Here is a 22,496-nt window from a genome sequence, read left to right as displayed (position 1 = left end):
GCCGCTCCGCGGCATGTGTGATCTTCCCGGACCGGGGCACAAACCCGTGTCCCCTGCATCGGCAGGCGGACTCTCAACCACTGCGCCACCAGGGAAGCCCTGTCTGTCACTCTTAAAAGAGACATTAAGCACCCTGAAGACAGGAAGCACAACTATTTTTATACAATGAAAATTATGAAATGAAATTTAAAAGCTGAACTATATAGTTGCTTAAAATAAGTATCAATACTTTAAGAATTGCCCTAAGGTAATGCTAATAAGGTATGCAGATTCTTTTATTATAGTACCTTGATAAATCCAAACTGTTGTTATATTTTTCTTGATATCTTTTTTGGAAGAACTAAGAATATGTTAGGCCATTAACTCAAGTATCTTTTTTAAGGTAACTTTTAGTATAGAAGCCTAGGTTGGAAAGGAATAGGAGGTTAAAACTGTTCTAGACTCTGAGTTTTTCCCTCCCTCTCTCCCCATCCACATCCTTTTTTCTAGCTTGCAGGCCTCCACCTTAAGTCAGTGTTCCTAACATATGACATAGCTGAGAACAGTTTGTTTTTCTGAGGTATTTTGCCTTATGAATAAATAAATCCCCTTTAGTTTACCCTAGACATGGTTGAGATTTTTCACATTTTTTTAAAAGAACATTATGAGGAAAATAAAAGGAGGAAGATGGAGGAAAACAAAATAATAAATTTTTAGCATGCACATCCTTACCCTGATGTAATTAGGGTGCCCCCCGGTATGGTCTTAGTGATAACACCCCACTTTCTTTCTTTTCTTCAGCCCTATCTAGGGACTTCTAGTCAGAATTTCCCTTTATTGTTTATTTTCTGGATATCCCCCCTCACCCATTACTTCCTAGATAGAGGAAAAGGGTAGGCAACTGGGTTGTTGGGTAGATAGAATTATAGGGGCTTCAAGGGACTGGGAGAGACTGGTAGCTGAGGAGAGAAGTCTATCAGGGGGAAGTAGGCAAGAGAAGAAAACGGACAAATCATGGAGATGGGAATGTAAGAAGTGTGTGTGTGTGTGTGTGTGTGTGTGTGTGTGTGTGTGTGTGTGTGTGTGTAGGGGTATCTGTTAGTTGAGTAATCAAGGAAGGTTGGATTTATAAAGCAGGGCCAAATTATGGATAACTTTTAGGGACACTTTGCAGAGTTAGGATTGCAAGCATTTGCAGAGAGGGTGTTTCCAGTTTTGCCTGTGTACAATAGAATTATTTACTTACAAAAGTAACTAAAACTTTTCCTACTGATTTCAGGATAAGTTTGGAATTATTCTGTTTCATTTTACTCTGAAGTGTTGAAGGGTTGTGCCATTTGTGGAGTTTTGTGAGTATATGTTCAGTGATAATTAACTTGCATTTGCACTTATACTGATTGGGGAATTTGTGCTTAATGCTGTTTCACAGTCACTGTGTTGGGAGCCAGAATACAGTTTTAACACTATTGACTTGAATGAGGCTTCGGCTCCTCTTGTTTAAAATTTGGATTAAAGTGCAATCAACAGACTTTGGGTGGTCTCATCCTCACCCTCACCCCTCAGAGAAGCAGATCCATATGACCAAACTCCTTCACAATTTGGCAAGATGGTAGGCTTCTGTCATGAGACACCCAAGACAAGAATAGCAAGGACATTAGAGGTCAGTCCTGAGGTAGGTTGCCAGAGCGTATGTAGGGGAAATTTGCCCAAAATTTGCTTTCACTCTCTCTAGCCTTAACTTATGCTCCTAGTTGTTTACTTTTTATAAAAATGAAAAGTTATGAAACTTTCCATTGAGGTCTCAGAAGAAAATAGAAGAACAAAATAAGGATGCCAAGGAGTTTCAGGAATGTCAGCAAGTAAAAGAGCAAGCAGTGCTGTATCTTTGTGCAGTGGTGGCCGTGTTGAGACTGTTCATCTTTGCTATTGTCATTGCTGGGCATACTTGGTGGGAGAAAAGTCTTTACTGTCATTAAACTTTTGAAGGAAAAAGAGGGTATGTGTTCATCTAAAATGTATGCTTTCTAAAACTCTGTTTCCTGGATAATTCTTCAGATCATTTCCATTCATGCTCAGAATTTCTATGACATAATACTTCAGTGTTTTCAAAGAAATTAACTTCTATGGTTAAACTTTATCTGTTTTTTATTATTGCCTTCAGATCTCCAAAAGAAGTGCAGATTCCTCTGTGTGTGTGTGTGTGTGTGTGTGTGTGTCTGGGTCTGGGTCTGAGTGTGTGTGTCTCTCTGTGTGTATCTGTGTGTGTCTATGTGTCTATGTGTTTATACAAGAGAGGAAGAGGGGGAGAGAGAAAAAGAGAGGACTTCTCTTGCATTTGTTAGGTTTTAGTCTGATGTCAAGAAACAAACCCAGTGGGAACATCCCATACATGATTTATTCTCCTTTTCTTTCCTGTAGAACATGTAGTATTTATCTACCTGGGGTAGATTTTAAACATACAACTATAAATAATCGAAAAAGGAGTTACATGTCCTGCTCACCTGCCAGGCCTAGTGCTTTACTGGCTGGTGAGCTTACTCGGTGCACACCCCTGATGTGATACATACCTCATTCATTGGTTTCTCATAGATGTCCTCCTGCCAAGGGGCAGATTTTGCTTGAAAAGCATCTCGCTGGAGAGCTTCTAGCACCTTTTTTGGAGTGACAAACCCATACTGAGCTTCCAGCAAAGCCAAGTCCATTTTATCAGCCTTTAAAATGCCTATGACTTCATCTCGGGCCTGCAGGAACAAAAAGCATTTCAGAAAGCCCACTTTATCTACCAGCAGTCTCTGCAAGTGATTTCTTGTGTAGTTGAGTATTTTTTCTCTTCTCCTTCAAATATAAACAAATCATATTTGGTTATAGCACCTTTTAGAAAAGGTAGCAAAACTATGTCCCTTTACGTCATCCTTCTTCCAGTCTAGTTACACATTAATAATGTTTTTAAAAGTGATCACTATACAACATGGGGAGACTCTACATTTTTTATGGTGTTTGACAAGCAGATAACATGATATGCCTCAATGGACTGGCATTTTCATTTTCAGGGATAGGAAATAAGATTCTCCTATATGTGTAGCAGCTGTTTTAGTTTTTTGTATAGGTTAGTAATGCCAGGGCAAGTCTAGGAGCCAGTTTATGTGAGGTACAAAAGCACCTATTGTTATTTAAACCAGTCCAGAAGTCATCTGCTGTTATTGTTACCCATACGTGCCTGTGCACTGAAGCTTGTGAGCAGCATGGGCAGAGGATGTGACCTTTCACAATGTGCATGCCAATCGCATGTCATAACAACAGCCCTTTTAGATGTGATTAATTGCTCTTCATGCTGCCAGAAGAGAATTCTGTGAATGTGTACTTTGCTTTCATGTATATACAAGTATGAAGCACAAATATCTATTTCTGTGGCAGCCACCACACAAAATTCATAAGCAGCCTTCCCCTTGAAGCATGAGGGGGATAATTCTAACCCAGCTGACCTGCAGTTCTCCCTCCAGAATGCTGAGAAGAAATAATAAGTCGTCTCTTGAGAGGTCTTCTCCTTGGTGGCCATTACCACTGTGTGACTTAGGATATGGAAGGATTGCATCCGACTCACTGGTGGGGTCTTTGTCTTGCTGTCTCTGCTTCATGTCCTCAGGACCTTGGAAACTGTAGTCTTCACTATGTCTTGGAAATTGCTTTTGGGCTGAGGCCTCCGTGTCACTGCTTCTGGAACGCATTCTTTAAGGGCTGGAAAGAAGGAAGACAATTTGTAACTCTTAGTGGAAGTAGAGTTTTAATAAGAGCTCCTATTACTGCTTTGACAAGTCTGCACTCTCGTTATATTTACCACAGCCAAAGACTCGATCTTTCTGAAGTCTACAGCAGAGAAGGGCATTAGCAGATTCATAAATCACAGTCTTATTTACACTTCTGTTTTTAAAATCAACATTTTAAAAAATGTGTTCTGCTTTGATTAAGGCCACTTATGTCCATGGGTAAACAGACTGTGTATTTGAACTTCATCCGCCAAACATTCCACCTCAGGGACCTGGGTCATACCTCCAACCTAGGCCTAAGTGCTTACATAAGACGTACTTAACGTAATTGTAAAATGGTAAATTTGCTAATTGTTCTAACTTTCTTCAGATTCACATTATAGTGTTTCCTTGTGGAAGTTTAAAAAGAGTTTTTAAATTTCTTAGCCTTTGGTGCTTTAAGAGAGAGGCATCAGAATTACAAAATACTTTGGGTTATTTTGTTATGACAGTAAATTCTAATATTAAAGGAATGAAGGCTTGGTCCCTGGCTGTATCCTTGACATTCTGCTAAAATTCCAGACCTGACCTCAGATAAGTCAAGGATTTATATTTAGGACCCTTATCTACAAAATAAGAACACTAGTGCCTATAGTATTGAACCATTATGAAAACAATATAAAATAAATTAATATTTGAGGGACATATTAGTTCCACATCTGATTATATAATTATCCAAATTAATTTACAATAGCAAGATAATTTTTTCCACCTTTGAGGTTTGTAATGGAAAGAGAAAACATCAAGTGAACTTATAGTCTGCTTCAGTGATGTTCAAGCAGATTGTTAATTATACTCATTCCTACAAATCATGAAACTTTCATCATTATTTTTTTATATTTATTTATTTTATTTATTTATTTTTTATATTTTTTTGGCTGCGTCAGGTCTTAGTTGTGGCATATGGGGATCTTTCATTGCGGCACAGGCTCTTGGTTGTGGTGTGGACTCTTCGTTGTGGTATGGGCTTCTCTCTAGTTGTGGCGCCCAGGCTCCAAGGCACGTGGGCTCTGTAGTGGCAGCACTCGGGCTTAGTTGCCCTGTGGTATGTTGGATCTTAGTTCCCCGACCAGGGATGGAACCCGTGTCCCCTGAATTGGAAGGTGGATTCTTTACCACTGGACCACCAGGGAAGTCCCTTTCATCATTATTGGTACCTTGCTTTTCATTTGTAATAATATTTCTTTAAAATTCTGGAGGGAATTCCCTGATGGTCCAGCGCTTGGGACTCTGCGCTTCTACTGCAGGGGGCACGCATTCAATCCCTGGTCTGGGAACTAGGATCCCACATGCCGCACACAGCGTGGCCAAAAAAAAAAAATCTGGAAAGGTCAATCATACAGAAAAATATGGAAATATAATGAATCACTACATGCTAGCACACAGATTTGTAAAATCCTAATGTACTATATACATTAGAAAACAGTTTTTTAAGTAAAATATTGATATTATAGATATAGTAGAAGCCCCTATGTACCTCTTCCTTAACCCACTCTATACCCGCCCTTCCCCAGAAGTAACCATCTTGAATTTGGTGTTTATTATTCCCACGCATGTTTTTTTTGCGGTATGCGGGCCTCTCACTGTTGTGGCCTCCCCCGTTGCGGAGCACAGGCTCCGGACGCGCAGGCCCAGCGGCCATGGCTCACGGGCCCAGCCGCTCCGCGGCATATGGGATCCTCCCAGACCGGGGCACGAACCCGTATCCCCTGCATCGGCAGGCGGACTCTCAACCACTGCGCCACCAGGGAGGCCCATCCCACGCATGTTTTATACTTTACTTTATACTTTTAATGCATGTATATATATTGCTGAGCAATATATAGTATTGCTTTGCAGATTTTCAAACCTAATGTAAATACAGCATATTGAATGTATCATTCTGAAAATGTTTTTTCATCCTATATTTTGGAGATTCTTTCTTGCTCCATTTTACTTATTTTACGTATTTAACTGCTATATAGTATTGCATTATATGAATAGGCCACCATTTACTTATCCATTTTACTGTTGATGGATGTTTAAATAGTTTACTCTTTTTAGTATTAGAAAAAATGCAGCTGTGAACATTCTTGTGCATTTTTTTTTTCCTGTGAACATCCATTTATTCAGGTAGTATTCTTTACAGTATAGGAATGGGATTTTGGCTCTCCTAAATGGAGTACCAATTTATAGCAGAGTGTAAGAGTTCTCATTGCTCTGTATCTTCATCAATGCTTGCTATTAGGGAATTTATAATTTTTACCAATATGGTAGGTGAAATGGTATCTGACTTTTTAATTTGCATTCTATAACTAATGAGAGCAGGCATCCTTTTATGTGTTTAGAGCCCCTTTGAATTTCTTCATAAATTGCTTGTTCATAGTCTTTGCCCATTTTTCTTTTGTATTATTTGTCTTTTTCTTATGAATTTGTAGGAATTCATTACATACTCTATAAATTACTGTTTTGTTGATTATACGTTTTGATGTTATCTTTTCTGGTCTGTAGCTTACATTTTCACTTTATGTCTTTTGTGGTATAGAAGTTTTACATTTTAATTTAGTCAAGTTTATCAATTTTTAAATCAGTTCTTTTCTTTATAATTTGCATTGGAAAGCAGAATTTGAACAGTGGCAGTATAAAAGAATGGCTAAGACCATGGACTCTGGAACCACTCTGCCTGAGTTCAAATCTCTACTCCATTACTTATTGGCTATAAAACTCTGGACAAGTTACTTAATACCTCTGTGCCTTTCTCATCTGTAAAATGAGGATGATAGTAGTAGTATATTTATAACTTAAAGTTGGTGTGAGGATTAACTGAGTCAACACATGTCAAATGTTTGCAACATACCTCATACAAAATTGTCACTCAATAAACATTAGCTTTTATTATTAACTTTATTTTTATTCCCCCAATTTTATGGTGTTTCTCTATTACCTTTATAGTTAGAAAAAAATTTCAAGAATTGAAGCAAGTTTATCTGATTACCTCTTTCATCTAATGAGTTGTGAGCCGTGAATAAAGGGAGAAAGAAAAGAAGATTGAAAGAATGGCTTTGTGTCTTTCTTGGGTACTCTGTTTAAGAAGTGACTCTTACCACTCCCAGCTTGCTGGCACCACTTGAGAAACCTGAGTGTAGAACGGTTTAGGAACCTTGAGGACTTCACAGCCAACCAGCTAAGCCTCCATTCATCTCTCCACCCATCCTTCAACAAGCATTTATTGAAGGCCCACTGTGTGTCATGCACTAAATTGGTTATTTATGGTGTGGCTTCCTTACTTCCCTAATACAAGTGATACATTTTCTTTTTTTTTTTTTGCGGTATGCGGGCCTCTCACCGTTGTGGCCTCTCCCGTTGTGGAGCACAGGCTCCGGACGCGCAGGCTCAGCGGCCATGGCTCACGGGCCCAGCCGCTCCGCGGCATGTGGGATCTTCCCGGACCGAGGCACGAACCCGTGTCCCCTGCATCGGCAGGCGCACTCTCAACCACTGCGCCACCAGGGAAGCCCAAGTGATACATTTTCAAATGTAAGGTTTATGGAAATAGTTCGTAAATCTGGGATCATGAAAAGTGCACTGAACTAGACAGAAGTCATGTAAAAAGAATTCTGTCACAAATCAGCTGTGGGATTAGTTAAGACACTGATGCTCTCTGAGGGCAGTGCCCTGAATTGTGAAGTGAGGGGGGGTGAGGAGGTGATCTCTGTGGCCCCCTTTCTCCTAGGATGTATAATGATTCTTGCCACTCTGCCTTTCTTTTAGCATAGATTATCAATAGTATATTTAAAAGACATGGGTTTGTGGGTCTGCATCTTATAGGAAATCCATAGAAACCTAATGCTACATATGGACTACATATGGACCTGTGACTTTTGATTTTCACCAGAGGAGAGATCACAGTTAAAAGACAATGCTTAAGGAAATAATCCCAGCAATAATTTTCAACTGAGAATTTTCAATAGCCTCATCATAACAATCAGGATGTAAAAGCAGAACTTGAAGGTGTTTATTGCCTTATGTGTTTATTATTTACATATTTTATTTGTCAGTAACAAACCAACTATCAAGTGATACTAGTGGGACACCCTGCCTTGAAGTTACAGTGTCCATCTGGAGAAATAAAACATTCACTTTCAAACTTTTAACAAGCCACATAATGTGTTTTCTCTACAACTCATGTTCTTTCTTACTTCCCTCCATCACACATTTATTTACTCTATTAGACGCTGGAGATAGACAGTGATGGTGGTGATGGTGGTGGTAATGATGATGACAGCTAATACTTGCTGAGCAGTTACTACATGCCAGGCATTCTTCTAAGCATTTTACATTTATTAACTCATTCAATTCTTATAACAACCCTATGAGGTAGGGAATATTATTATCTCCATCTACAGCAAAGAAATGGAAGCACAGATGAAGGTTACACAGCTAATAATAGGCAGAACTGGGATGTGAATCCAGGCAACCTGGCTCCAGAACCTGTGCTCTTAAAAATCATGTGTCATGCTATTACACTGTACTGCCAAAGACAGATGGCTGTAGACACCCTGTCTGAAATGGATACAGACACCATGTGTGAAAAATGCTTATAGCCTTGCTGAAGAGATTACTTATCAATAATTACAGTACAGATGAACAGTAGTCTGTGGCAGTAGTTGTCACTGACTATCCCCTACGTAGCCAAGGAAGGATTTATTTATTTGAGAAAAGCAAAGACATAGAAGGAGTACATTTTTATGTAGGGATAGAAGGTTGAGGATATATAAGATTTATGACTGTGGAAAACCCATTATGTGTGTATTTATGTGTTTATAAATAATATTCCTATACTAGCATATTAATATATGCTATATACCTTATGAAAACATATGCAAAAAGGAAAATATTAATTAAAAAATAAGATATCTAATTATTTTTCTCCCACCCCATTGGATTGTCTTAAACACCTCAGAAAGATCATTGCTCTGGCCTATAGGCGTAATGGAAGGTTGTTAATGTAGACCAGATATGTTTAAAACAAATAAATATTACATACCACTTTATTTACAGATATGTTCTCACATGAAGGGCAGGGCCATCCATGTCTTCCACCAAATATTAATAGTCTCCATTCATATGTCTCATGGGGTTTCTGACCTGATGCTTCATACCTAATGGCTGTTCAACAGAGTGAATGGTTTGCTCTTTCTATTTTGTGGCCTATCCCACAACCTAGATAACATTGCTAAATAACAGTGGCTCAAAATTGTATGGGCCACTCTGCATTTTCAGTCATCTTGCAGCTCAGCTGGGTGTGAATGGTCTAAGATGGGCTCACTCCCATATCTGACTGTCAGCTTGTTGGGCTAGATCTCAGCTGGATCATCTCATCTCTGCTCCACATGGGCTTTCAACCTCTGGTAGGCTAGACCAGGCTTCGCCTTATGGCGGTCTCAGGTCAGCATCTCAAGAGTGTGAGACTCCAAGCCCTTATTTTTATTGGTGAAAGAACGGCACAAGGCTAGCCCAAATTCAGGAAGTGGGGAAATAGATTTGCTTCTTAATGGAAGGAGCTGCAGAGTCACATTGCAGAGGATGGGGAAGAGTTAGTTAACTGCAGCCATCTTTGAAAAACTCTAGGTCTGTCACACAGATTCAGACTTCCGTGAAAATCAAATAAAAATCTAGTTTAAAAGAGGGGTGAAATATATTTGGTTCTTTACTTCTTTTAGTTTCCTGGAAGCGTAAGGTTATTTTTATGATTTCTGTGATGCATTCCTGTGCTTTCCTCTTACCCACATATTCATATGTGGAACAATAGCCTACTGATAAGAATCAACTTGTATTCTGCTACTAATCAATAAAGATTCCTCTACCACCGCTAATCTTATCCAAGGTATGCCTTCCAGAATTCCAAGATAATGTAAGTTTCTATTTAGCAGGGTAGCTTGCTAAGCATTGCTCATAAGTAGTGCTCTTTGAGTTTAAGGCAACCCTGAACTGCTACAGAAAACTGAATGGTTCTCTGTATATGTTCTATCTTCCCTCACCTCATTCTTTTTTTTTTTTTAATTGAGTTAAAGTTGATGTACAATATTATATGTTACAGGTGTACAATATAGTGATTCATAATTTTTAAAGGTTATAGTCCATTTATAGTTATTATAAAATATTCGCTATATTCCCTCTCACCTCATTCTTAAAGTGAGTTGAGTGAAATCTGCCAGGAGAGCACAGATCATTTGCCAATGATGATATTTATAAGCGATAAAAAAGGAATGACCTGAAACATTTTTATACCATGTTTATTCTTTTTAAATTGATTAGAGTTTTTCTGAAACCACCAGTGTTCTTTGAGGGCTAGGGAAAATAGCATCAACATTCTTGCTGGCTCTCACACTGGGTTTGTGAACAGACCCATCGTGTGCAGACTTCTGGTCTACTGAGGAGTGTGTGTCTCGTCATGTTTACAATGGTGGAGTTTCCTTGCCCTTCTGCCAACAACCACAAAATGATCAGTAATGAGAAGTAATTAAGTATCGAGTGGAAGAAAACACAGACATGAATTTCATGATACTTTCATGCTTTGTATTATCAGTGACTTCATTGTTTCTCTTGGCAAATTTTTAATGAATGCATCTGTGCTTGGCCTTGCATACTGAGGAAAAGAAAAATTTTGTAATGGCAACAGTGGTTTGGGATTTTCAGGTTACAAAGAAAAAAAAGAAACAGAATGGAAAGTTGCTTTTGCTTATACCAGATAATGATGCCTTACTCTTTTCATAAAGTGTCGGTAGTGACATAATGCCTGATGGTTTTGCAAGGAGAAAACCTGCTTAGTTGTCAATTTTAACACAGCCTAATGCATTGATTATCTGTAACTCTCAGAGCCATAGAATGGCAGCCTTGAGGACTGTAAGAGAGCGATAGACTGGGAATCAGGAAACATGGCTTCTGATCTCAACTCTGCTTTTAATTAGCAAAGCTCTGGTTATCACTTGTAAAATGAGGATATTAGTCTAGGTTGGCCCCATGAGGTCATTCAGGATGAAAAAAGGACCGGGGGTTCTTTGCCTTGACCTCTACCTTGTTCCTTACTCCCCAGTGGGTCCCCCTGACTGCAGGATTTACGCCTGAGACTAGATTATCTCTGAGGTCCCGGGACTTCCCGCTTTAGAATTCTCTGCTTGTCTGTTGTCTTGTATCTATGGATACAAATACAGTGTAGTTGGCCCTGCGAAGCGGATTCTACTTTATTTTCCTATGTGGTGACCTCGGTCAGTTTTTCTTTGGCTTAAGCTGGTTAAAATCGTGGTGTATCTTGGTAAGGATATGTTCATGAAGAAGAAGGACTAGTAGAGAATTTACAATTATTTATTTAATTTAGTTACAGAAAATGACCAAATGTCAATTGAGGCCTATTCTATCTACCACCTCCCCCCAATATACATGCCCCTAGCCAACTCTTTACTATAAAAATTGAATTTTCTTAACCATTCTTTATTAATCTTTAGATAACAAAAACTGTTTATTCTATATAATTGAGTGCTAAACATAATTTAGTCTCTGTGTACCTGTTTATTTTCATGTTTGAATGGTGGAAAGAGGATATTTTGCTTGTATAAAAGAACTTCAAAAAGGTTCAGTGAAAGAAATTGGTTTTGGTCTTGATCATTTACTATGATGTTGAGGTAACCAATCAAAACTACTCCAATTTAAAGAAGAAAGTAATAATAATGGTAGCTTACATTAAATTCAGTACTTACCAAATACAAGTCTGTTCTAAATGCTTTCTTTTGATTAGCTCATTTAGTCTTCTTAAAAACTGTTGTTTATCTCCATTTTGCAAAAGAGGAAACTGAGGCTTTTAGCTGTTAAGTAACTTGCCAAAGGTTGTACTGCTAGAAAGTGGCAGAGCCAGGTCCTAACTTGGACAGTCTGGTTCCAGAGTCCAGCAAATCACTATGCTGTATCTACCTAGGGTTTTATAAGAAGGCATACATAGTAAAGGAAAAAATCCTGGTTCAACATTAAGTTATTCAACAAACATTTATGAAGTACCTACTATGTCAGTTATCATATTAGCCAATATGTGCAAGATTATTTTTGTATCTGGACTAATGTCCCTTTTGTTGATATGGGTACAGTTAATTCTGGCTACCCAGAATTACACAAAAATCTGAATAATATGAAGTCACAACTCCCTGGCCCTTTCAGCAATTAGTCCATTCAGTAAAGATGTTTTGTTTTCATGCATTATCTATGTGCAGAAACTTAACTGAATGCATTGTTATTCTTAAACTTTAAAAGCCACAAAGTGGCTTTTCTCAGCCACTTTGCTGGCATCTTGGGGGTAGGCAGGAGGTATAGCATAACAGAAAGACTATGAGATTGTGGGATCAGATGGATCTGGACTTTAATTGCTGCTCCAATATGTTAGCTCTGTGGTCTTGGACAACCTACTCTACCTCTGTGAGCCTTCAAATGTAAAATGGAGATGATGGTACCTAGTAATGGGTTTATTGTTCATGCTCTGTGAGCTTAGGGCCCCTGTTGTTCATGTCTGTCTCCTCAGTGTTCAACAGAGTTGTACCTCATCAGGGATTCATTTGAAAGACTGAATCATGCAGTCCTCAACAGAGCTGACTGGCTGTAAGTAGGAACTGCCTCATGGTAAAAATGATTCATCTGTGAACCACTGGCTAGAAATTCAGAAAAATGGTACTGAGAATCTCATAGAAGTAGCTGGAGTGTACAGAAGTAGCCAATGTGTATGGACCTCCTACTACATGCCCGGCACTGTTTTAAGTGCTTTGTGTATATTATTTAATCTTAAAGACTTTTAGCCTGTAGTAAAGATTGTAGGAAAGGGCTTGGTAAAGGTAAGTTAAGTGTGGAGACTCTCGTAGGAGACATCAAAGACAGGGAAATTAATATCAAAATCAGGGCAGTGCTGGTACCTACACAAAGTTCAGTGTGTGTGTGTGTGTGTGTGTGTGCACGTGCGCACACGCATGCACACGTGCGTGCACACACATGTGCGTGGAGAAGGGACACTGGATCCCCAAGACTAACTAGAAAATTCTTGTTAATGTCACTGAATTTTGAAAACTTTTATCATATATATCCTGACTTGTTGCTCTCTCTCACCCCCACCTCCCCAGGTACACTCTCACGTGCATAAAATGAGGTGAACATCCACTGCACTCCTCCTTTTTATTTGACAGCACCTTGAACAGTCATTAGTTTTGTTTTTATGTATGTGACATTTTATAAAGTGGTCTCATTTAAACTTATTTGGTAGGAAGTTTGAGGGATGAATTGTTTTGATGGCAAGATGGCTGCATAATGCAGAGTGAGTCTGTGCTAACTGTAGGATGCTCTTCACCAAGGGACAAACTTGGAAGTGATTCAGTGCCTTAAGTCTGAACGTGCTTAACATCCCACACTTGCTGAATTTAGAGAGCAGGCTGCCGGCTAGCTTTACATTTCCACTTGGACTTCCCCCTCTCTCTGCATGGAACCATAAAGCTATAACTTAGTTCCCTGGAAGGGGAATGGAAAGAGATGTAGTAAGGTTATATGGGTGCTCAGCAGAGCTGGTTGAGCCCTTAATATTAACTGTCTCATGGTAAATGTGATTCGTCTATGAAAATACTGGCTATAAATAGATGTTAATAGTGCTCAGTTGCAAATCAGCCATGTTGTGCTTGCATGGCCACATTAGGGAAAAAAATCCTGTTGAGTATTTTATTTGGTTTCTCTTAAAATGAAAAAATAAAAAGTTCATTTCCTTTTATTGCCCTAGTCACCCACATTTGAAGACACTAAATTCAGCCAGCTGCAGTAAAGCTACCTGATGGCTAAAAAAAGACACATTAAAAACCAGATAACCTAATTTAGCAATGGCACCCTTTATCTTTTTCTTCCATTTTCAGTAAAAATCATTGAAACATACCCTTACTGGTGTTTTTACTTGTAGGGAGGGCATGGATAGGGCTTCAGAGAGGGGAACAGAACTTGGGGATCTGTGATTCAGGCCCATATTCTTAAGAATTCTGAGTCCTAATAGAAAGTCAAGGTTTCTTTCAAATCAAGTATGAGGTTCAGAAGGCAGTGTAGTCATCTCATGTATCCCCCGCAGTACCGGGCACTAAGTATTTTCTATGCCCATCTACTCCATTGTTATACAGCTCTCAGTGTCTGAAAGTGCTTCCTTATGAGCTGAAATCCAGCTCCCAGGATCTTTATTTATTTATCCTTCCTCTGCCTCCAGAGCTAAGTCAAGCAAGACTACTTCTCTTGTCACACAGTGGTCCTTCAGTGGGAAGGGCTCTATTCTTTTTTCCAGATGTAATACTCAGTTTCTTTAACCACCACTCTTCATACTATGTGGTCTAGTCTCCCTCACCCAACACACCATCTCATGCATACATTTTGATTATACCCCTTTAGACCTACTCTTCATTAGGCTGGGTGTTCCTTAAAGAAATGCATGGAGTTGGGCGTGATTTCCCAGATATTAAACACAACTAAAGGGCTTCCCTGGTGGCGCAGTGGTTGGGAGTCCGCCTGCCGATGCAGGGGACACAGGTTCGTGCCCCGGTCTGGGAAGATCCCACATGCCGCGCAGTGGCTAGGCCCGTGAGCCATGGCCGCTGAGCCTGCGCGTCCGGAGCCTGTGCTCCACAGCGGGAGAGGCCACGACAGTGAGAGGCCCCGCGTACTGCGGGAAAAAAAAAAACACACACACACACAACTAAAGCAGTGAAATGGTAAGAGTATATACTTAAGGAAGAGCTCAGTAAGTCTTCTGATATTGGATCTCAGTTGGAATGTTAAGTATAGATCAAGACATTTGATAGTAGGCATTTAATGAAGACTTATTTCCAGTTTCGCTTATCAGGTAAGTGCTTATAATACCTTTCATGTGTACATTGATTGTTATATCAGTAAATAGGTAATTATTCGCCCTGTTTTTCAAGAGGAGGAATTCGAGCTTCAGAAAGCTTAAATAACTTTGACTAATAAACCTTGGACCAGAAATGAAAACTTAGGCGTTCTGACACCCCTTTCTCTCCAGGCTCATGCTAGATTAATCAACACTTGCACTTTTTTTAAGCTTGAATGTGTTCTTTGGTTGTTTGTCCATGAAGTGCTGTAGTCAGAGAAGCTGCTAGGCTGTAGATACAGAATAAACAGCCTGCCAATGGGGTCTAATAGTACAGACTTACATCATGGATTTTCTTAGCTGTGTGTTCTGAAGAAAGGACAAAAAGAAATATAAAAATCTCAGAGTATAAATAGTTGATTTATCTGAGTTTTCCATTACAAATCAGTGGCTCTTTAAAGATTCTTTTCTCATTTAAGGTTGACACAGGGCTGGGAATGTTTTCCAGATCTTTGTGGAATAAAACCAAAGAAGAAAATTATTTTCATATAGTCCAAGTTAGCTTTAAATGCATTTTAAAATGCCACAGTCCCAGCACTAGAACAGAGCTCTTGAAAATCATATGATTCTTTTAACAGTTTTCAAACTACATCACTTTTCATATTTCTTCCAACTCTGCTCTCTGTTTTTTCTTACAAGCACGGTGATATTGAGCCAGTCAACTTAACCTTTCTATTCTCTTTGAATTTTTGTCTCTTTGGCTCTTGGAACCAGTTTCGTCCAATCCGCTTATTCTGCCACTGAGGCCTGTTGAAGTTAACTGACGTGCCCGTGGTCATGCCCAGAGCCAACACCAGAACCCACATCTCTTGCCTACAGCTCTGTTGCTGTTTCCATAGCAACACTACATGTTCCTGGGCCAACCCCTACTTCTTCCAGCCCTAGAAAGATGTGAATCTTAAAAGATAAAGATGTATCTTTAGAGTGGTTAAGAATCCGCCTGCCAAGGCAGGGGACACGGGCTCGAGCCCTGGTCCGGGAAGATCCCACATGCCACGGAGCAACTAAACCTGTGCTCCACAACAAGAGAAGCCACCGCAATGAGAAGCCCACGCACCACAATGAAGAGTAGCCCCTGCTTGCTGCAACTAGAGAAAGCCTGCACACAGCAGCGAAGACCCAACACAGCCAAAAATAAACTAATTAATTAATTAATTTTTTGAAAAATGCATCTTTAGAGAACCTGAAGTCTCCCACAAATTTTTGTTGGCTTTCTCAACCTCTTCTTCACCCATTAATTGACTAAGTCGTCACCCTGAGTGCCTTCAGGCCTCCTCTTGGCTAGACCAACCTAGCATAATAAAGAGCTCAGAGGTGAACAGGAGATTCAGAGATCAAGAGTTACCATCTCTAAATTCCAAATGACAGCTTTCCTTTCTCTTCTTTTATCTAAGGACCTGTGCCTGGAATAGAGAGATTGTGTGTTACAGAAAAAATGTTGCAACTGGTAAAGTCCCAGGGCAGTACTTGACCTTGCAGCCATTTTACTTCTCCTTTCCCACATCTTCCCTTATTCAATCTATCTTCCTGTACTGGGGAACAATTCCCTCTTGGCCTCCCAGGTATTTGAGTCTAGTCTGATACATTTACACTTACTAGGGGAAAAGAAGGAAACTAGCTTTTGTAAAGCTCCAATTATCTGCCTGATAATATGATTTATGCTTTCTATTCTTTCTTTATATCTTTTTTTTAAAAGTTCGGACACATAGAGTTGGTATTATTCTCCTTATTTTACAGATGAATAAAACTGAGACATTGAGGAATTCACAGTTTAGTGTGGTAGAAATATAGGTTCAAGACTAAATACAAAATACCAATAAATACTATAAATAATGTCCAATGTACAAAGTGTTTTGGGAGCATTTGAGAGGAAATGTCTAACTGTGCCAAAGGGACTTAGTGAAAGCACCTCAGAGGTAAGTTGGGCCATGGAGGATAAGAGTATCTGGCTCATATGTACAGGTTGAAGGTGGATGAAAAACAGCATGTGGCAAATGTCGAGTTATTCCTTATGGCTGAAGTAAAGGAGAAGACCACCAGCGAAATTTGAACGTGCATGCTATGTATTAGACGATAATAAAAAGTTATGTTAATTTTGTTAATGTGTCAGTGACATTGTATTTACATGAGAGAATGTCCTTTCCTTTTTATTTTTCTAGATACACAATGAAGTATCTTAGTGTGAAATGACATGATGTCCTGGGCTTTACTTTTAAATATTTCAGAAAAAATGAAGGCAGAGGGTAGAGGAGAAATAAGTATGGCAAATTATTAAGGGTTGTTTTTTTTGTTTGTTTTTTTTTAAGAGTATCTGACCGTTGAAATTGGAACTCTTTTTATTTTTATTTATTTATGGCTGTGTTGGGTCTTCGTTTCTGTGCAAGGGCTTTCTCTAGTTGTGGCAAGCGGGGGCCACTCTTCATCGCGGTGCGCGGGCCTCTCACTATCGCAGCCTCTCTTGTTGCGGTGCACAGGCTCCAAATGCGCAGGCTCAGTAATTGTGGCTCACGGGCCTAGTTGCTCCGCGGCATGTGGGATCTTCCCAGACCAGGGCTCGAACCCGTGTCCCCTGCATTAGCAGGCAGATTCTCAACCACTGCGCCACCAGGGAAGCCCAAGGGTTGTTGAAAGGTGGGTGAGTACATGGTCTTTGTTATATTCTTTTTACTTTCTGTATATTTGGAAATATTCATGATAAAAGATTTAAATAGAAAGCACCAGAGACATAGTGTTGGATACGTAAACATTTTAAGAAGGTGTTCTCTTTAAAGGGGGGACAAAAAGTGCAAAAGGAGTGAGGTAGAGAAAAGAGACAGAAGACACTCATCTTTGGGTGTCCGGCAGAGACAGAAAAGCAGAAAACTGAGCTGTGTCTCAAGAGCCAAGAGAGAGGGGCTTCCCTGGTGGCGCAGTGGTTAAGGATCCGCCTGCCAATGCAGGGGACAGGGGTTTGAGCCCTGGTCCCGGAAGATCCCACATGCCACAGATCAACTAAGCCTGTGCACCAAAACTACTGAGCCTGCACTCTAGAGCCCACAAGCCACAACTATTGAGCCCGTGTGCCTAGAGTCTGTGCTCTGCAACAAGAGAAGCCACCACAATGAGAAGCCCGTGCACCACAACGAAGAGTAGCCCCTGCTCTCCACAACTAGAGAAAGCCCGCGTGCAGCGACGAAGACCCAACGCAGCCAAAAATAAATACATTAAATAAATAAATTTATTTTAAAAGAGCCAAGAGAGAAAATGATTTCAAGGGGCAGAGAGCTGCTGTAACTTCATTTTAACAACATTGCCACTGCTCAGAACAGTTTTGGCACTCTACTTTTGGAATTTTCTTTTTTTGGAATATCCCTCAGCCATGGCAAAATGTGGTTCATTGAAGGTGAATTTGACTTCTGACAACAGGGAAAAGTTCCTTGGAACTAAAGGTAGTGAATCAAGTCAGGATTTGGGTCAGCTAATACTGTTTTTGGTCAAAGAACTAATTGTGACCTTAAAATAATGAGATTGGTTTTTGTGTGTGAACTTTGCGTAGATTTTGAAGACATTTCCAAAATGTGTCAGGGAAAACTTTTGACAAAATGACACAAATGGATTTCTAACTTAGAGCTTTTGTTTTGTTTTTAATATTCCATCTACTTTAGTTATATGTCAAATCTTTGGTGTCCTGAAGTTTCTGGTTGTTTTCTAGAATCCCAATGTAAGCACAAAAGTAGGAGACAGCATGGTATATGGCAGGGGAAAGAGTGCAGGCTCTGGAGCTGGCCAGCCAAGTTACAGTCCTATCTCCATCCTTACACACTGTCCAATTTGGGGCAAGTTACTTCACTTCTTCGGGACTCAGTGTCTTTGCAACCCTGCAGTGTCTTTGCAGGGTTGTTGGGAGGATTTGAGATCATATGTATAAAATGCCGTGCCCAGTGCCTGACATATGACAGGAACACGTAACTTATCTTGGTGGAGACATAATGATACAATTTTATCTCTTCGTTCATCAAACATACCTTACCTCTTGGGACATCAAGTGAGATAGGAAAATAAATAATGGATTTTTGTCTATTAGCATCATGAGGAGAAATATATTGCTCAGCCTTACATCACTGAAGGCAAGGGGAGTTCTTTTAGTCAGTGCTAAACTTGTATTTTCAGAGTGTGTGTTATTTTGTTCCTTGCCAAGATGGAGATTGGCAAGCTGAAGAAATTGGAATTTGACCAGGAACCGGTGCCTGTTATTTAGCAGAGAGGTGATAGGGAACTATGATCCTGCCAATTTGGAGGGACTTAACATGAAGTGACTGGCTTCTCGGTCCAAACGGGCCATAACTGTTCTGAACTAGAGGACGAAGGCTGCTGATTCAAAGGGCTAGGCTCACCCAAGCTCTTACTGGTGTGCCTCTTTCACCAAGCAGGACTTTAAAAATCTTCTCTAACACCACAGCAACATGAAATTTACTGTCTTCCTGTTCAGGTGCTCTACTAAAGCATTTTAAATATACTGTTCCCTTTGATACTGAAAATAATATATCAGGCAAATACTACTACTAACCTATGCTTTATTGGAAAGTTAAATTGAAAGATGTAAAGTCAGTCTGCCCCAAGCCACAGAACACCATGGCAGAGCAGGAACTCCAGCTGCCTTTAGAACCCACCCAGTCTTGGCAAGCTTCTGTCCTACTGCCTGAGTTCTTTCTCATTCGAAATAATGATTTGTTTAAAGGTGGGAGAGAACGCTCCACAGCAATCATGGTATAGCTTTGACTACACTGGCAAAATCAAAGAAGGCCAGAGCCCTTTCGCCAAAGACCTGCATCATGAAGTAGTGAGAGAAGAGAACATAGAGAACACCAGGGAGTAAGAAAAAATACCTAGGCTTGGTCAAATCTCAGATTAGGGCACAGTGTGAATCAAGTTCATGCTCCTTCACTGTTCTCCATTATTCAGTTCATTCTGGGTGGTAGCAAGGGAGTTATACAGCAGGAGGTCTGCTTAAGTCAGAAAGCATCAAGGAGCATCCAAAAGTATCTAGAAAACCACATGCAGCAGGGTGAACACTTGGCCTAGATAGTGTGGCCCGGGCTAGATCCTATGAGTTTGGGTCAAACCAATTATCAGGGTTCTTCTAACTGGTATCAGGGCTCTCCTTGTGTCCTCTAAGAAGGGTCCACCAAGCCCTTTCCCAAGCCCCTAGCCCCATTAATCTTTACGAAGGTGTGCATTTCCAGTGCTCTTTAATTAGGGCAGACCCCTTCCCAGTCCTATCGAATAGATCTGGACACTCCAGAGTACACGGGACTGGGATAGATTGAGCTTGGGGGTTCTACCCACTATGTGTGGTTCCATATATACCATTTGTTCGAAAGCACCTATGGCAGCCAAGAGTACGTGTTGACCAAGGAAGGTGGCTTCTGCTAGGAACTATAAGTAAATAAATGGATGTCAGAGCTTACAATTAAGGGGGGTTGGGGGAGAGACAAAGAATCATTACATCCCCTTGAGCATGTTGCTTTGGATATTTTGGTAATGATTGTAAAGCATTTACACACAGACTAAACTAAGCTCTTTGTGTTCTTTGCAAGATGGAAAGCTTGCCAAGTCAGTTTCAGCATGCAAAGCCCAGACAATTATTCTTTTGGCATTTAGGGGCCGCCCCTGTTTTTGCTGGGGGGTTGGAGGCGGGTAGCCTGTTGACACAGGAAGGCTTTATAAGGAAAAAGAAGGCAACTTCACCCTCTACTTTTTAGAAAAGAAACCCCCTGTCAGGGTTCTCAGTCCCTACCTCCTTTGCTAAACCTCTGTCACAGAGCCAACAGAAGAACCCCTTGGGCTCAGAAGTGCCATACACACTTGGGAACCCACAGTGAGTGACTCATTCTTGGCTGTTTTCATTTCCTGTACTTAGCACCTCACTGTGAAATTCTGTATTTCTTTTGTGAATGTGTGCATGAAGATGGTTAATAGCTGTATTTCTAGTGATAACCATCGGAAAGATAAAGTTCTTGAGATTATGGCGTTGGTCCCTTATGTAATATATACTTTGTAGTAGTGGTTCTCAACCTGTGAACCTGGAACCCCTAGGAACTTTCATAGTTGTCCTAGGGGCCTCCCAGTCACCTTCCAAAAGCATTGTGAGAAACTGAGTGTGATGTGTCTCCATAATGGAGACTGTTGTGATTGATAGCATGCAAGCCATTTAAATGTTTTCTGAATTCGTTGTAGGCTTTTGTAGCTATATCTTTGTTCGGTCCATGGATAGAAAAAGCTACAACTACTATCAGTGAGAAATTAAGAAGCTTTTTTGTTATGGAAGAAGAGTTATCCTGGAAAGGATGAGTAAAAAGTGTCTGCACTTCTTTCTTGTAACAGCTAAACAAGAGGCTCCTGTTTTCTTGGTATTGGAACCTTTTAGTGCTATTTCCTGATCTACATGGTTTCATGTCTGGATCAGAACTCCCCGTTTGCGTTTGCAGCTGAGGAGCGGGCTGAAGACATTTGGTCTTTCAAACTGTTGATCTTAAAAACTATAAAGGATGCTTTTTAGTGGTGGTGGTGTTAGTAGTGTCATAAGAGGCTCCGTGCATCCACCCTACTCTCTTCAGTACAAGTTACCGTATGCTGTAATTACTTTCAGGTGAGAAATTATTGCAGTTTAACTTGGTGGTGGCTACATGCTGAAGGCTGGATCCAGAGTACTCTTATTTTTGCCTTTAGTAGAGACTGCTCTTCCAGCATGTTGGCTATAGTTTTTAAAATAGAAGTTTGCTGGCTGTATAATATAAAACACCAAATTGCCAAGCATAGACTCTTTTCTCCATCAGAGGGGTGTAGCACGTTCATTGCACAGGCGCTAACAAACGCCTGCATTCTGCTGTGAGTGTTGTGTTGTTTTTCTTCCTTCCTCCTTTTCTGTCAACATTTCCCTTTTTTTTTTTTCTTTTCTTTTTTTTTTTTTTTGCGGTACGCGGGCCTCTCACTGTTGTGGCCTCTCCCGTTGCAGAGCACAGGCTCCGGACGCGCAGGCTCAGCGGCCATGGCTCATGGGCCCAGCCGCCCCGCGGCATGTGGGATCCTCCCAGACCGGGGCACGACCCCGTGTCCCCTGCATCGGCAGGTGGACTCTCAACCACTCTGCCACCAGGGAAACCCTCCCTTTTTTTAATAAGAAAAAAGAGTCCTAATTAAAAAGCAGCATATGTTAAGCACTGAAAATGGGGAACAATCATAAAGAATAAAAAAATTCATCCTTAATCCAACCATGCTCTTCATCTTTTTCTGTAGTGTCTTCCACACTTTCTTGTCTTCTGTATCTATTATAATGTGCATGTTGTTTGGGGAATATTATTTGTTGTCATTTTTCCATACCACACTTATTAATGGTTGCATAGAATTTCATTATATGAAGGTGCCATTATTAATAACCATTCTCCTATTCCTGGATATTTAGTTTACCATCCTCATTTGAGTCCTTCCTTTCCTCCTCCCAACTTACACTTTAGAGGCATGTACCCTGTGGATCCAGAAGGGATCCAGAGCTAACAAGAATCCTTGACCACTGTCTGGACTTTTTGAAACTGGCTGGAATCCATGAGAACTGTCTTTGGCTCAGAAAAATATCTGTTTGTGTTTTAAAGTCATGATTTTGGCCTCTGTGGGATTTAATCACAACTCATAACTGTTATTCTATCTCCCTTCTAAATTCTTTCCCCTTTACCAAATTAAAAATATGAAAAATGTTTGAATATTTTTAAGAAGGTAAAAAAATATATAGAAGTCATTAGATACTGTTAGAGTAGACC

General features: G+C 40.2%; 2 protein-coding genes across 4 annotated transcripts in view; one reads left to right on the top strand and one right to left on the bottom strand.

The window, feature by feature from the left end:
* CMSS1 (cms1 ribosomal small subunit homolog) overlaps nucleotides 1-22,496 on the top strand; it is a 392,023-nt gene that overhangs the window by 126,539 nt on the left and 242,988 nt on the right. The window lies entirely within an intron of this gene.
* The window catches only part of LOC309806623 (filamin A-interacting protein 1-like), a 32,525-nt gene that overhangs the window by 6,622 nt on the left and 3,407 nt on the right, over nucleotides 1-22,496 (bottom strand). Inside the window, exons 2-3 of one of the 2 annotated variants that reach the window (XM_082625505.1) lie at nucleotides 3,462-3,705; nucleotides 2,547-2,720 (exon numbers count right to left, since the gene is read on the bottom strand). In XM_082625505.1, coding sequence (XP_082481631.1) covers nucleotides 2,547-2,720; nucleotides 3,462-3,704 — 417 coding nt within the window. In that variant the 5' untranslated portion in view covers nucleotide 3,705. Of the gene's footprint in view, nucleotides 1-2,546; nucleotides 2,721-3,461; nucleotides 4,077-22,496 lie in introns of those variants that run through there. The other variant, XM_082625506.1, reaches the window with a different exon arrangement.

Source organism: Mesoplodon mirus, assembly GCF_964341445.2.
Source record: "Mesoplodon mirus genome assembly, chromosome: 6".
NCBI classification, from domain to species: domain Eukaryota; kingdom Metazoa; phylum Chordata; class Mammalia; order Artiodactyla; family Ziphiidae; genus Mesoplodon; species Mesoplodon mirus.
The sequence above is the reverse complement of the archived record's forward strand: the minus strand, read 5'-3'. Positions and strand labels throughout refer to the sequence as shown.